Here is a 14571-nt window from a genome sequence, read left to right on the forward strand (position 1 = left end):
CGAAAGAGGGTAGAAACAACAATGATAAGAGGGAATCCTTGATGGGCTGCCTCCTGCACGCCCCGCAGGGGGAAGCGAAGGGGGGTGTGGGGGGCGCTGCAACCAGGGCGCCAGGCCGCAGGGCAAAGTTTTCGATCCCATCCCGCGGTTTGTAAGCCCAGCTGGGGGCCTGTTTCCAGCCAAGCGTTTTAAGGAGCAGGTGAGGGGGCTCCAGCGGACCAGGACAGTGTTGCTTGGAAACTGGGAACGATATGGTGTTTCCTCCTGAACACCCATGGGCAAAAAGGCCTTCCAAATTAAGTGCCCAGTGTCTAAATGTTTAATAAGATGCTTAATGTCTAAATAAATGTTTACTGTCTAAACGCAGCCTGCCTGTCTCCTTGATTATTACATTAAGTGTTTGTAAAAAATTACGTAGTATTTGGGAACAATTTGTAAGTTGGATTTTCCCACTTCCTGAAGATGCCCCAGTGTGTGCAATTCATTCATTCAGTCTCCACTGAGTCCCTACTGTGCGCTGACACAGGTACTTGGGATTTATCAGTGAACAATGGGGGGCGGGGGCGGGGGAGGGAGGAGGTGATTGCAGAGCAGCATAGACAATTATAAATGAAATATTTACACAACAGTTTTTAAAAATCTATTATACCAAAGGGGGAAAAAAATTAATGTGACATGTAGCTACATGTTATTGTGCAAAAGATATAATTGTGGTTGGAAAAGGGGCCACACACATACTTGAGAGGATCAGGGGAGGCCTGCACGGCCCACCTTACAATGCAGAGACCAAAGTGACCACACACACACACACACACACACACACACACGCACGCGCGCACACACGCAGTCTCCACATGGAAATTCCTAACTAAAAGTGAGTCATGTGGACAGTCACTCGCAGGCCTGTAGCTGCCTGACAAAGGTTAATCATTTTGAAGTTGCCCATGGTCTCTGTGCATCTAAGATAACATACCTTTGAAATGGCAGAGTAACCTTCCTTCAGGCCCCTTGGCGCTCACCTGCCCACCCGGGAGCGCCAGCCCAGATGGCAGCCACACTGCAGGCCACTGGGCTCCCAGCCTTTAATTTTCAATCTGGGCAAGAGCGGAAGTACTAATTCCTGGCTTCCTCCAAGATTCCACTGTTTCAAACGATGGAACAGAAGCTATTACACAAGGAAGGGATCTAGAGAACGTGGGATAAAGACGCACATTTCTTTTAACATCGAAGCCTGCCGCTTATTACGGATTCTGACACTGTCAAGACTCAGCCTAGATATAGGAACGTGGGATTTTTATAAATTGTAAATACTAATTGAAGTTTTGATAGAAATATTTTATGTCTAGCCCAGCCGGTGTGGCTCAGTGGTTGAGTGTCACATCGACCTATGAACCAGGAGGTCACATGCCCAGCTTGCAGGGTGGGGCATGCAGGAGGCAGCCAATCGATAATTCTCTCTCATCACTGATAATTCTCTCTCCCTCCATGTTCCTCTCTGAGATGAATCTACACATACATACATACATATGAAATATTTATGGCTATTTGTGACCTATAAGTCAATAGGACATACATCAAATTCCTCAAAAACGTGAGGCTTCTGTGTGATTGCTTATGAAAAAGTGACGTTGCTCTACACCAGCGGTTCTCAACCTGTGGGTCGCGACCCCTTTGGGGGTCGAACGACCCTTTCACAGGGGTCGCCTAAGACCATCGGAAAACACATATAATTACAGATTGTTTTTGTGATTAATCACTATGCCTTAATTATGTTCAATGTGTAACAATGAAAATACATCCTGCATATCAGATATTTACATAACAATTCATAACAGTAGCAAAATTACAGTTATGAAGTAGCAACGAAAATAACATTATGGTTGGGGGTCACCACAACATGAGGAACTATATTAAAGGGTCGTGGCATTAGGAAGGTTGAGAACCACTGCTCTACACTGTAACCTCCATTTAAAATTCGTTAAGATCTGGTTTCATCCCCGGCTGCAGCGCCCAACTACCTACCTTTGCCTTCCACTGTTTTATGCTGAACTTGGAGGCTCACCGTAGAACAGTGATGGCGACCTTTTGAGCTCGGCGTGTCAGCATTTTGAAAAACCCTAACTTAACTCTGGTGCCGTGTCACATATAGACACTTTTTGGTTTGGCAACCAGAGTAAAACAAAGATTTATATTTTTGATATTTATTTTATATATTTAAATGCCATTTAACAAAGAAAAATCAACCAAAAAAATGATTTCACGTGTCTCCTCTGACACGCGTGTCATAGGTTCGCCATCACTGTCCTAGAACTACACGTTATTTCATAATTGCCACTGGACTGTGGGTGCTCCAGGGTGCTAGGGGAAGATTATGGTCCAGTTCGTACGGTGCTGGTGACGAAATACCCCCTTATGCTGCCTGCTAATGACCTTCCTAAGTTGGAAGGCATAGCTCTGAGAATGCAATAAACTAAGCATGGATGGGGAATGCCCTTTCTACTTAAACAAGAACTATAAACTTAAGTCAGAACACGTCTACTTCCATAAATTACTATCTAAATATTTTACAGGTCCATGTCAGAATCAACTTCTTAAAAGTGAGTGCAGGATTTTATCCTCTGCTTGGATATTTTAAGATCGCAGATGCTAAAATTAGTTTCTGCTAATTTTGAGGCGGAGTCTCAGCCTTTATCTCCCCTCTGGGGGCCTCCCGCGACGGTGTTCAGGCCGGACTCACAGCAGAGCACTCTCCTCAGTGGAGCGCTCCAGTGCATTTGACCATTTCTCGTCTCCCTCTGTACAGATGAGCCTGGGTCCTGCTCACCCCTGTGACTGCGATTACAGCTCCTGGTCAGCTCAGTGTCCATTGGTAATGGCATAATGGGCCATAATCATCCCCTCGCAAATGGACACCCCAGCAGGAACAGTATCTTTCTCCCTCCACAAACACACAAAGACTTAAAATCAAACCTTTCTTTCTACATACACGTGCATTTGTATGGGAAAGAATGGACTGCTACAAAGGAACCGGCAAACATATGAGGCCCTTGGATCTTCGCCTCTGATTGCTGAAGGTTCAACAGATGGAAATTAATATATTGGACAAGTTATTACTGCGAGAGCACAGCAGCTCCAAGATCTCGGTGGCTTCACCAGGGAAGGTTTGTTTGTGGCTGACATTTCACGGGCACTGTGGGTCAGTGGGGCGGGTTTCCACGTGTGGCGACCCGAGCTGGGTCAGATTGCCTCGCTGGAAACACGTGGCCTCTGAAGGTGCTGGGGCAAAGGGAGAGAGAGAGGAAGTGGCCGAGCCTGCAGGTGACCCGGGTCGCTTCTGCTCATGTCACCGTGCACGCTCCTCTACCTGTGTGGGAGTCCCGGGAGGCAGGGGAGTGTGTGACCCACTTAGCCACGCTCACCGCTGTGATGGGAAGCCTCCTCTTGAAGAGGTCTGATCCCGCAGGTGGGCTGCACGTGGGCATCAGAGAAAAACGGGTTCCAGGGGCTTGGCCCTGGAAACTCAGTCCTCCTCCATTTGGAGGATTCTGGGTAGGAAATGGTCTCAGAGATGCTTTGTCTGTCACCACATTTCTGTCCCTCATTCTTTTCTTCTGGTGACCTCAGAGTTTGACCTTCTGCATCTGGAGGAAGGAAGTTTCCCAGGTGGGGAGACAGCTCTCTTCCCCCAGGTCAGCATCACCAGGAGGGACATCCATGGCCCTCCCCGGCCCCGCAAAACTGGGAAGTCCCCCAATGGAGCAGCGGGAAATGAGAAGTGAGCAGGAGAGATAGGAGGGCCAAAAGTAGTTATCATTACCTATTGCTTTGTGCTTTGTAACAGAACCATCCCCAAACTCAGCAGCTTGATTTACTGACCATAATTTATGTTCTCACACTGAGGTGGGCAGCATCGGCTCCTCCCGCCTGGTGTCAGCCTGGTGCTCAGGCTATGGGCGCTGCTGGTGGCCTTGCTCACACACCTGTCAGTTGGAGGTAGATCCAGGCTCCCCCACAGGTGGCCCAGGCTTCCCCACAGGTGGGCCAGGCTGCCAAGAGGATGGAAGCAGAAGACACAAAATCCCCAGAGGTCTACGCTCAAGAGTCACCCAGCACCTCCCCCACCACGTTTTTTATGGGTGAATGATATTTACTGTGAGTTACAGCGTCACAGCAGAGCGGGAGCAGGTGCATAATTTGCAGGGCACCGTGCAACACAGAAATGCGGGCAGACCAACCAAAAGCAAGCTTTTCAGATGACACAGCAGACCATTAACCAAGCACGGGGTGCCTGCGAAGGGTCTGGGTGAGAGTCCAGCCCATTGTTACTAAAATAAGCAGACAGGGGTGGGTTGGTCACATAATTGTCCCTCCTCAGACACAACTTGATGAGGAATGTGGTGAGAGTCTCTGCAATACTTTCCACTGCTTGTCCGAAGGAGAATGCAGCTCAAAGTATGAAATCACGGCCTTCCATTCCCTGACTGAGACCGTGTGGCTGAGGACTAATTGAGTCCTTCCCACGAGGAGTCATTTCCTGCGGAGGCAAAGGCCTGTGCAGAGTGGATGTGCGTCTGCATGATCATCGAGACCTGCCACGCGAAGCGCTGCCTTCCTCCTGAGAGAGCTGCCGTGGAAATGGCCACGTGAGGACAACATTTCCTTCCACCTTACGTGCTGGGTGGTGCTACTGCCCCTGGAATTAATTGGTGCTCGGGTGCTGCAGGGTGTGTGTGTGGGGGGGAGTTGGGGAATAGAGAGCAGTTAAAAGGACATGTGCCCCTCACATTTCCAGGGAGATGATGACCCTGACCAGACTCTGAAAGCCAAGTCCAGCAGCTTCGACGCCAGGGCTGCTGGCGGCATGGGGTGCACATTGCACAGTTCTTTCTGGTTGCTGTGCATCCAAACACACCCCAAACACCCCCAAATGTGTCCCCAGGCGCCTGCATGTCGGGGACTGTGCTGTTCGCTGTCAGGGAGGGGCCATTCCCCATCGCCGTGTGTCACTCTCAGTGCCCTGAACCGCATTCTCCAGGGCCTCCCGTGACAAGATCAAAGACAAATTAGAACCGAAAAAACAGAGGTTTTATTCCGGGGACACTAATCACACTGGAACACATGGGCAAACATGTGATATAGTTACATTCGGACAGCTCTCTGACAAGACAGCCACTCAAGCTGAGTTACCGGGTGCCAGCATTCGTGATGGGAAGGGCAAGCTCATGGTAACATGTGGTGCTGACTCTCCGAGAGGCAAGACCCAGGAAGGGAGCGCATCCGCCCACGCTCGCGGGAACCTCTGACGCAGGAAAAGGACCATCGGGATCTTTTTTACTGAAAGGCAGTTTCAGTGCCTAATGGTATTAATGAGGTTACTCTACAATAACAACACTTATGAGGACATTACAAATGTTCTCAGAGATTCAGTAAAGCAGATGTATTTAAAGGTCTCTACCCACATCGGGAACATATTTTACCAAACTTGCTGCAGCCTTATTTCTATTTTTGAAACTCCAAACAAATGATTTTTAACGCCATCGCCGTGACGTTGGAATTTTATGCAATAATGGTTTATTTCCCAGGGGTCTCTGGAAGTCGGCAAGAGAAGTAAGAAGACAGGAAAGGGGCACAGTTAGAGCAGAAGGTAAACACGGGATTCACGCTGTAGAGGACACTGTTTCAGGAATGTCCTCTTGGATCCAACACCCCCTGGCAACCCAGTGTGTGCTGAGCCCTTGCCTTGGGTAAGGAGAATTAGAAACACCCTACTAACCAGGGGTCTATCCCAGAGGTACATTTTTTAAGGTCTCTAAGTTTGCTAAGTGGCACCCCACCGTTTAAGGAGCTTTTGATCTTCCACTTTCTAAGGTCTTGGGCTGCCCTGCTCCCTGAGGTGTGGCCAGGGCAGGGCCTCTTTGTCAAGCAGACAGGAAGTCCGTTTCCCTCGGTCCAGGCAGCACCAGAACCAGGTGCCGGTGATTCCTGAGCCGGGAGGAGGCTGGAGGGATGTGTCTGAAAGCGCTGGAGAGAGGCCTTCAGAGGCTGCCCTTGAGGAGGGGGAGGCCTTAAAATAGCCCAACAGGTGTGCGATGTCCTCACCCTCAGGGTGTGGGGGCAGCGATAGCTTCCAGTCCCAGCCTTCTCTGGACCAGGCCCACGGAAGGGGAGGCGGCCAGGGAGCTCTCTGCCAGGAGGAGGGACGTCATCTTTCGCTGTGAACTGATCATGTAATGACAGTGCATGTGTCACACAGTGGTTTCCCCAGGGAATCTTCTTTATTTCAAAACAGGTATTAGCTGCTCTTTTTTGGAAAATATATTTTTATTGATTTTTAGTGAGAGAGGAAGGGAGAGGGAGAGAGAGAGAGAAACATCCATGATGAGAGAGGAAGTCATGGATGGGCTGCCTCCTGCACACCCCCACCGGCGATCAAGCCTGAAACCCAGGCATGAGCCCTGACTGGGAATCGAACCAGCAACGACCTGGTTCCTGGGTCGATGCTACACCACTGAGTGACACCAGCGGGGCTCCCTGCTGTTTTCTAAACCACACTCATAGTTTGTCTGAATATAAAAAAAATACAGAGAATCACTGCAGACCAAAATAGAAAGGTGAATGCATTACTTGAAGACTATAGACCTTTTAAAATACGCCATATAAAGAATAATTTTGCTTAGAGTTCACAGATTTCCTTTTCTAAAAAACATAAAATGGAGAACTCTTTTCTTTTCCTAAACCAACAAAAGGGTCTCTGGGATAATAACATATAAATATTCAAAATATACTATGTCCAAAAACAATAGCAATGCCTACCTAACACAACAGTGCCCACTCGTACACTTACAGGTAAAATCCACACTTCCCTGCTTCCCGGGGTGTGGCCCTATCTGCTTCCACCCCATCGTTAGCACATTTTAATATGAAATATGCACTGTGCGGATGACGTGGAGCTTTGCACTGTCTGCGCGCGGAGACGGCTTTTACTGTCTATCGGTACTGGAGGAAGTTCTGCAGCAGCGTGGGCAGCTGGAGCTGCGGGATGAGGTGCAAGCGCGGCCGTCCGATGCGGCGTCTGATGCAGAGGCGGCACAGCTGGCAGAGGGAGCTGGGCGTGGCTGCAAGAGACAAGCAGGCTGTGTCCATGAAAGCAAAACATGGATTTTCTTATGTTGCAAGGTGCGTGAAATCAAACCAGAAAAATCTGCAGTGCTTTGTAGCAAACTGGCAGTATGACCCCTGTACTGGGGAAATCATACGAGCATTTACACTGCCTTCATAAGACTATTAGAATCGAGGTATATCCCATCTACCCTTTAAGACATTGAAGTCTTTGGGCTAGAAACAGCTCAGCCGGCGTGGCTCGGTGATTGAGCATCAACCTAAGAACCAGGAGGTCATTGTTTGACTCCAGGTCAGGGCACATACCAGGGTTGTGGGCTCGATCCCCAGTAGGGAGTGTGTAGGAGGCAGCCGATCCATGATTCTCTTTCATCGTTGATGTTTCTATCTCTCTCTCCCTCTCCCTTCCTCTCTGCAATCAATAAAAATACATTAAAAAAAATAAAACCTCAGAAACAAATTCTGCTTTGTGAAGGAGATACAGATCAAAGGAGGGCATGCACTATAGGAGGAAATTCTCTTTTTTTAATTTTGTTTTATTGCTTAAAGTATTACAAAGAGTATTACAAATATCACCACCCCCCCCTTGACATTCTCCTGGCGTTCCCTACTCCCCAGTGTTTGTGTCCATTGGTTATGCTTATATGCATGCACACAAGTCCTTTGCTTGATACATTACCAACTATCCCCCCAACCCTCCCTGGCCTTCCCACTGTAGAGGAAATTCTTAATTGTTCTTCTCAAATTTGATTTACTGTTTAAGCCAAAGCCAATTGAACTACTCTGTCAGAGAGATTCTGTTTTGGAACTGAAGTCTTAAGTGTGGAAATACGTCCTGATCATGTTTCTACCCACATTGCAGAAGGCGCCCGCCCCTATAACATGAGGCGAGCCTCTAAGTGTTTATTCACAGATAGGATGCAGAACTGCATATTAGGTAGGGTCAAAACCGAATCTATGTAACTTAAACAAAGGACTATAAAGTTTAGGTCAGATGGAAAAAAAGAAAATTAAGATCATTGTGATTGTCTTTTTCACAGATAGAACCTAAGTTAAAAAGTATTCACTTTCACAAAATGCTCCAAATCGCACACCATGATTGCTTTGCCCGCCCTCGGAGGCCTCTGGTTTCACCTGTTCCCTGCTCCCGACAGACGCAGGCTCCCCTACCTTCGTGCTGAAGCAGCATTCTCTCCACCAGGCTGCTGGAGGAGGCCACGTCCACCGGCCGCAGCAGCTCCGTGTTCTTGGCGTTGATATCCGCCCCGAATTCCAGCAGCAGATGGACAATCTCCGTGTTGGACTGCTGGGCAGCAGCGTGGAGTGGCGTGTCCCAGTATTTGCCTTTCTGCACGTCAGCGCCTACGGGGAAATACGGGATTGTGATGGGTTCAGACAGCAATTGTTCTAAGTCCCCTCAGCGCAGGGAGGAAGGTGTGGCAGAAAGGACCTCAGCTCCCTTGGCACTGAGTGCCTCATGTATATGTATCATGTACATGTACACACATACACACACATATATGAACATATATACACACACACATGCATACACATACTATAGACAAAAGGGGCCACATGCTAACCTGACCAGCTCAGGGAAGGCCTGCATGGCGGTCTTGCAAACTCAAAGACCTAAAGTAACCACTAAGGATGGTCTAAATTTACACTTTAACCACAAGCAGTTCTGGTGGGTAGTCATGTCCTAGGCTGGTATCTTCCCCGACCATCTTTACCATAACTGAGCCTCTGTCTTTTTGCATCTAAGACAGTGGTTCTCAGCCTGTGGGTCGCGATTGGGGCACAGCCTAATGTGCCTGACACCAGGACAGAAACCACAGATTCCTTCGTTGTTACTGTTATCCTGTTAATTGTTGACTGTTAACTGTCCTGCACCCACCTAAGTATGTGTCCATCATTTTACTTTCTATCCAATCCCAGAGGTTTCCCCGTGGTGCTTTCTCCCGCCTCCCTAATCCTTCACCAATGGATTTCCTGTACCCACCTACGCCCCCTCGTTTGATTGCAATGTATAAAAATAGATGAAAAAGCCGCCATTCTCGGGAGCGTTATCCCAATCCGTTGAGAATTTGCTTCCCGGCAACAGTTTGGCTCAAATAAACTCACAAAATTCTTCACAGGTTTGAATGTTTTTATGTTAACATTACACATCAACAAACAAACATACATATACATGTATATGTACATATACATATACATACAACATACACATATACATAATCTTAAAACTTGGTACATCTGGATGAAAAACGCACATATTTTTTATATTGTCTACTATTCTTCTATATGGTTAAAATATCACCTAACAAAAAGAACTTTTAATTTTAAACAGTTCCAACATTCATCATATTAGCTACCCTATGTATTATAAACAGTGCACAATTAGTTTGACACGTATCTATTTGCATCGTGATGGATCGCTCTCAGGGGTATTCAAGAGCTTATTGCTTTTCTTCTTTTCACTTATTTTAAGGCAACAGAATCCTTTTGTTTCTTGGAAAACTCGTGATTCCTGAGACACGCGCTCTTTAGGTAAAATGTAAATAGATGTTCCTGTCACTTCTCACTCGTGTAGTGGAAGGCGATAACGACACACAGGCACTGAGCCTGTTCAATGAAAGGGCACATTCTATTTCTGCATGCAATTTTTTTTTCAAATGCTTACATTTAAAAATAACTTCCATGTTAAATCACCTACGGCATAGCCTTTTATCTCAGTGGCAGCCGCTGAATGCATGACTGATGGCGAAATGCTATTTAATGTGGAAATGAGAAGAATCCCATTTTCCAGCACATGCGTGGTTACAACACCCAGAAATGTATCGATGAAAATGCATTAGTCCTTTCAACTTGACTTCCTGGTCCTGCCTGTCAAACTCCTATTTGTAAGAAGCAGTGCACTCTAAGTAGGGGGTGGCCCTCCTGCTACGCTCAAGCTGCAATCAATGTAATTGTTTTCAACATTTTAACCTAATGGAAATGCTTAGTGGGAAAACTGCATAACAAAATCTCCATCAAGGGAGCATACACTCTGCTGGGTATGTCCGTTAGGAGAGAACAGAGCCTGAGAGTGGAGCTCCATCCTAATTATACCCGCACTTCTCAGTATTCTTCTCCCCATAAAATATCCAATGGAAAGAAAATATTCCTAGCAGAGTAAAGAAAGGTGATGAAGAACACACTCTCCTGGTTATGTAAACTTATGGGAGACAAGGCCAGGAAATATCAATCTGCCAACAATTACTAGCAGAACTTGCATTTAAGAGTCTTATTAGTAAAGGGAGTGGAATAGATGGAGACTGCTTGCCGGAAATGTGTAATTTAGTGAAGATACTGTGAGAAACAGTAAGGGGTCACCAGAGATCTGTCAGGATGTATCAGAGGCCAAACGATTACCATCCTATATAATAAAAGGCTTATATGCAAATTGACCAAACTGCAGAATGACCGGTCGCTATGATGTACACTGGTCACCAGGGGGCACACGCTCAATGCAGGAGCTGCCCCCTGATGGTCAGGGCACTCCCACAGGGGGAGCACTGCTCAACCAGAAGCCCTGAGCCGGGCTCACACCTGGTGAGCTCAGTGGCAGTGGCAGAGCCTCTCCTGCCTCCATGGCAGCACTAAGGATGTCTGACTGCTGGCTTTGGCCAGCTCTCCCCTCCCAGACTGCGAGAGGGAGAAGACCGGGCTAAGGGATCCCCCACCCCCTGCCCCAAGTGCACGAATCTTGTGCACCAGGCCTCTAGGGAGTCTCCCACCCCCCGCCCCAAGTGCACGAATCTTGGGAACAAAAAAAGGCCTCTAGGGAACAAAAAAAGAGAAACTTATTTACTCATTTTGAGTATATTTAAGCACCTGCCATGAGAAGCAGTGTACTAGAGGGAAGAGAGGATGGAAAAAGAGAGAAACCATAACTTAACCAAGCTCCCAGCCCTGGTCCCAAGGTCAGGAGAAGTTTCTGAGGGGCTGTACTGAACCTTGAGGACCTGGTTTGCTTCAAGTAAGTGGGCAGCACGTCTCTTCACGTAAGTAGACAAACGTGAGATGATGAGGTCTAGGACCATGCGGGAGTTAGGGCTGGTGAGGGGTCAGGCGATGAAGCAGTTAACTATCCCTAGAATTTTTTTGATTATTTTCTTCCCAGATATATTCATATTTAGCAACATTACATTCAAACTTGAAGATCTGAATGTTATGACCTTTGACCTTTGTAAGTAGAGGGTTTGGAGCTCTGAGGTGAAGTGGAGTTATAAGGAATGAGGTCTTGCATGGAACAGAGTGAGGAATCTTGGAGGGAAGGCGGGTGGGGTGGTGGGAGGTGATCAACCAAAGACCTTGTATGCATATGTGCATAAACCATGGACACAGACAGTAGGCTGGTGAGGGCCTGGGGTGGGAGGGCGGGGTTGGGGTTGGAGGGGGTCAATGAGGGAAAAAAGGGGACATATGTAATACTTTCAACAATAAAGACTAAAAAAAGAATGAGGTTCTTGTTTATAGGCTATAGACTGATGTGTGAGAAGCTTAGAATAAGACCATGTTTTAAATGAGATATAATTTTTAAAGTAGTTCATGTAGAGAAACAAGTGGAGCCCTGGCCAAGTAGCTCATCAGTTGCTTAGAGCTTCACCCCAATATGTCAAAGTTGAGGGTTCCATCCCTGATGAGGGCACATACAAGATTCAACCAATGAATGCATAAATTGGTGGAACAACAAATCTCTCTTCTCTCTCAAATCAATCAATACTTTTTTTTTAAAGAAAAAGAAATAAGAGCTGGGTATGGATGGAATGGAAGATGTTTTAAAGGTCATTACCAGCGTAAAGAAGCTTCCGGATGCAGTGGAATTGCTGTGACATACAAGCTACATACAGCGGAGTTCCCAAGTGAGGAATGTCTTGGTCAACATCTATGCCCCAGGATATCAGGATCTGTAGACACTCATGGTGACCTGCAGACACAAAGTAGAGACCTGTTTTCCTTGAGGCCCATCCCCCTACGCACCTGTGCCCCCGGCTCCAGCCTGTTATTCATGGAAAGGTCATTGCAACCGCGCAGGTGGCTGCAGGGACCGCTGCCCTTGCCCTTCCCCCGGAGCTGACCTTTGCTGGCAGCCTCGTGTGTGGGGGAAGGCAGGCAGGACTCCAGCTGTGGCTTGGCTCCATACTCCAGCAGAAGTTCTGCACAGCACGGGCTGCCCTGGGAGCAGGCGTTGAATAACGGCGTCACGCCATCTATTGTGATTGCATTGACCTAAACCGAACCAAAATCTCAGAGTGAGATTCGGAGGATCACACGTGATTGACTCTCAGGCATGTTAAAGGTGTGGTGATCTGCTCACAAAAATAATTGGGAACGTGTGTGGTAAATATGACAAAGGATATTTAGCTCAGACACGTGGATAAGGAAAGTTTTACAACTTCAAGAGATACATAAAAAGAGGATGTGGTAGGTAATTCATAGGAATGAACCTACAATCAAAATGACGAAAAAATACATACTCAAGGATCAAATGCACAAAAATGAATTTAATGGTTAGGTACTTTTCAATAGGTAAAAAAATCAACAAGTGTAACAGTGATGGATGAAAATGAAGCCAAAGCCACTTTGCCGGGAGCAGTTTAAATTGAAAATAAAATTTCTGAGGATTTATCTAAAGAAAATCATCCAACTCCGCAGGCGTGGCTCAGTGGTTGAGAGTCAACCTGTGAACCAGGAGGTCAGGGTTTGATTCCCAGTCAGGGCACAGGCCCAGGTTGCAGGCTCCATCCCCAGTTTGGGGTGTGCAGGAGATAGCCAATCAATGATTCTCTGTCATCATTGATGTTTGTATCCCTCTCTCCCTCTCCCCTCGTCTCTGAAATCAATAAAAACAAAAATATATTTTTTTAAAAAAGAAAATCATCCAAAAGATGGGCAAACATTATGGGCACAAAGAAGTTCATCTATTCCTATTGAGAGCCACGAAAGCGGGGAACAGCCTACAGAGTACTCCATAGGATGTGGCATGCTACCCCGCTTTGGCAATGATTGGGTTTCCTTCTTCGATTGCAAATGAGAGAAGGCTGGGCCGCTGGAGAGCTTTATTTGTATTCTGTTTTCTTTGAAAACCACCAACAAGGAAAGGGAGGCAGAGTGCGAACTTTTCTTGATCTGAGTACCTGGTAGATGTGAACACTGAACAGGGACTTACATTGGCTCCAGCTTCCAGAAGAGTCCGGGCACAGGCCACGTGATCGCCGAGGCAGGCTTCATGCAGTGGGGTGACATGGTCTATGGTGACCGCGTTTACGTTATAACCCTGTGACGTGAATAATGTTGGAAGGTGAGAAAAAGTTCTGTAAAGTCATCTCTACAGTTGTCACTAAAGAGGGATACAAAAGGTCAAGGAATGTCACCTGCGCCCTGTAATTGTGACCCCACCCCACCCAGACCCAGTGCTGCTTTAAGTCTTGTGCTCAATAGATTCTGAAAGTATTATTGACATTTGGCTACGTAACATTTTTCTTTCTCGTTAGGGCTTGCTTGGGTTGCTACTGGTTTTTTGTGGGGTTTTTTTGTTTGTTTGTTTGTTTTCTTGCTTGGGTTGCTACTGGTTTTTTGGTGGTTTTTTTTTTTTTGTAGAACTGGAGGCTGGGTACAGGCTGGACCCCTTGCTTTGTGAAGCTTTGTCAGGAAGTAGGCCTGAGCAGGTTCTATGCTGGTGGTGAGTGGCCTTGACTACGGAGGCAGGCTTGGCTTGGACGCCTTGATGCAGAGGCAGTGATGGCTTTCATTCAGATGAGCCCATTAGCCTCAGAATTAATGGAGATTAAATGAGCTGGCGCAGGGAGAGCAGTTACTGTTACAGTGCCCAGCACAGGGGAAAGGTTTGATTTGATTATTCAATCACAGTGGAACACGCCTAAAACTGCCATTCTAATTAAACTAAAGATATCAGACCAACGTAATTAGGTTTGACCAGGATCTGCGATCCTTTGCCTTCTTGCTGTGGGTGGTGATTCATTGTCTGTTGACCATCACACTAAGCACCATCCTGAGGAGACTTTTCTGGGCCAGATCCCCTTAATGGACTGCAGATCCCCACAGTCTGAAATGCCAGAGGGACATGAGGAATCTTAAATCGGAGGCAAGAAAATCATCACCCTCAATCTTTGTGACTGGCAAGTGGCAATTTTGAAGATACCTTAGATCAGTGGTTCTCAACCTTCCTAATGCCACAACTCTTTAATACAGTTCCTCATGTTGTGGTGACCCCCAATTTCATTACTAATTGAACATAATTAAAGCATAGTGATTAATCACAAAACAATATGTAATTATATATGTGTTTTCCTGCTGGGAGCTGGTCCATCCTTGCTGTTTCAAGGGACCTGGCATATATGGCATACTATCCTTAATATGTTTGCTCACATTCTTGGCCCTAAGTTT

The 14571-nt window shown here is 46.8% G+C and overlaps 1 protein-coding gene across 2 annotated transcripts in view; it reads right to left on the minus strand.

Moving 5' to 3' along the window:
• Positions 1–6448: 6448 nt before the first annotated feature.
• Positions 6449–14571, minus strand: part of ASB5 (ankyrin repeat and SOCS box containing 5) — a 48430-nt gene continuing 40307 nt past the window's right edge. For both annotated transcript variants that reach the window (XM_006772657.2, XM_006772658.2), the window contains exons 3-7: positions 13334–13441; positions 12243–12393; positions 11957–12091; positions 8290–8481; positions 6449–7115 (exon numbers count right to left, since the gene is read on the minus strand). In XM_006772657.2, the coding sequence (XP_006772720.1) occupies positions 6988–7115; positions 8290–8481; positions 11957–12091; positions 12243–12393; positions 13334–13441 (714 nt within the window). In that variant the 3' untranslated portion in view covers positions 6449–6987. The remainder of the gene's footprint in view (positions 7116–8289; positions 8482–11956; positions 12092–12242; positions 12394–13333; positions 13442–14571) is intronic.

This window comes from Myotis davidii, unplaced genomic scaffold, assembly GCF_000327345.1.
Source record: "Myotis davidii unplaced genomic scaffold, ASM32734v1 scaffold184, whole genome shotgun sequence".
Classification (NCBI taxonomy): Eukaryota; Metazoa; Chordata; class Mammalia; order Chiroptera; family Vespertilionidae; genus Myotis; species Myotis davidii.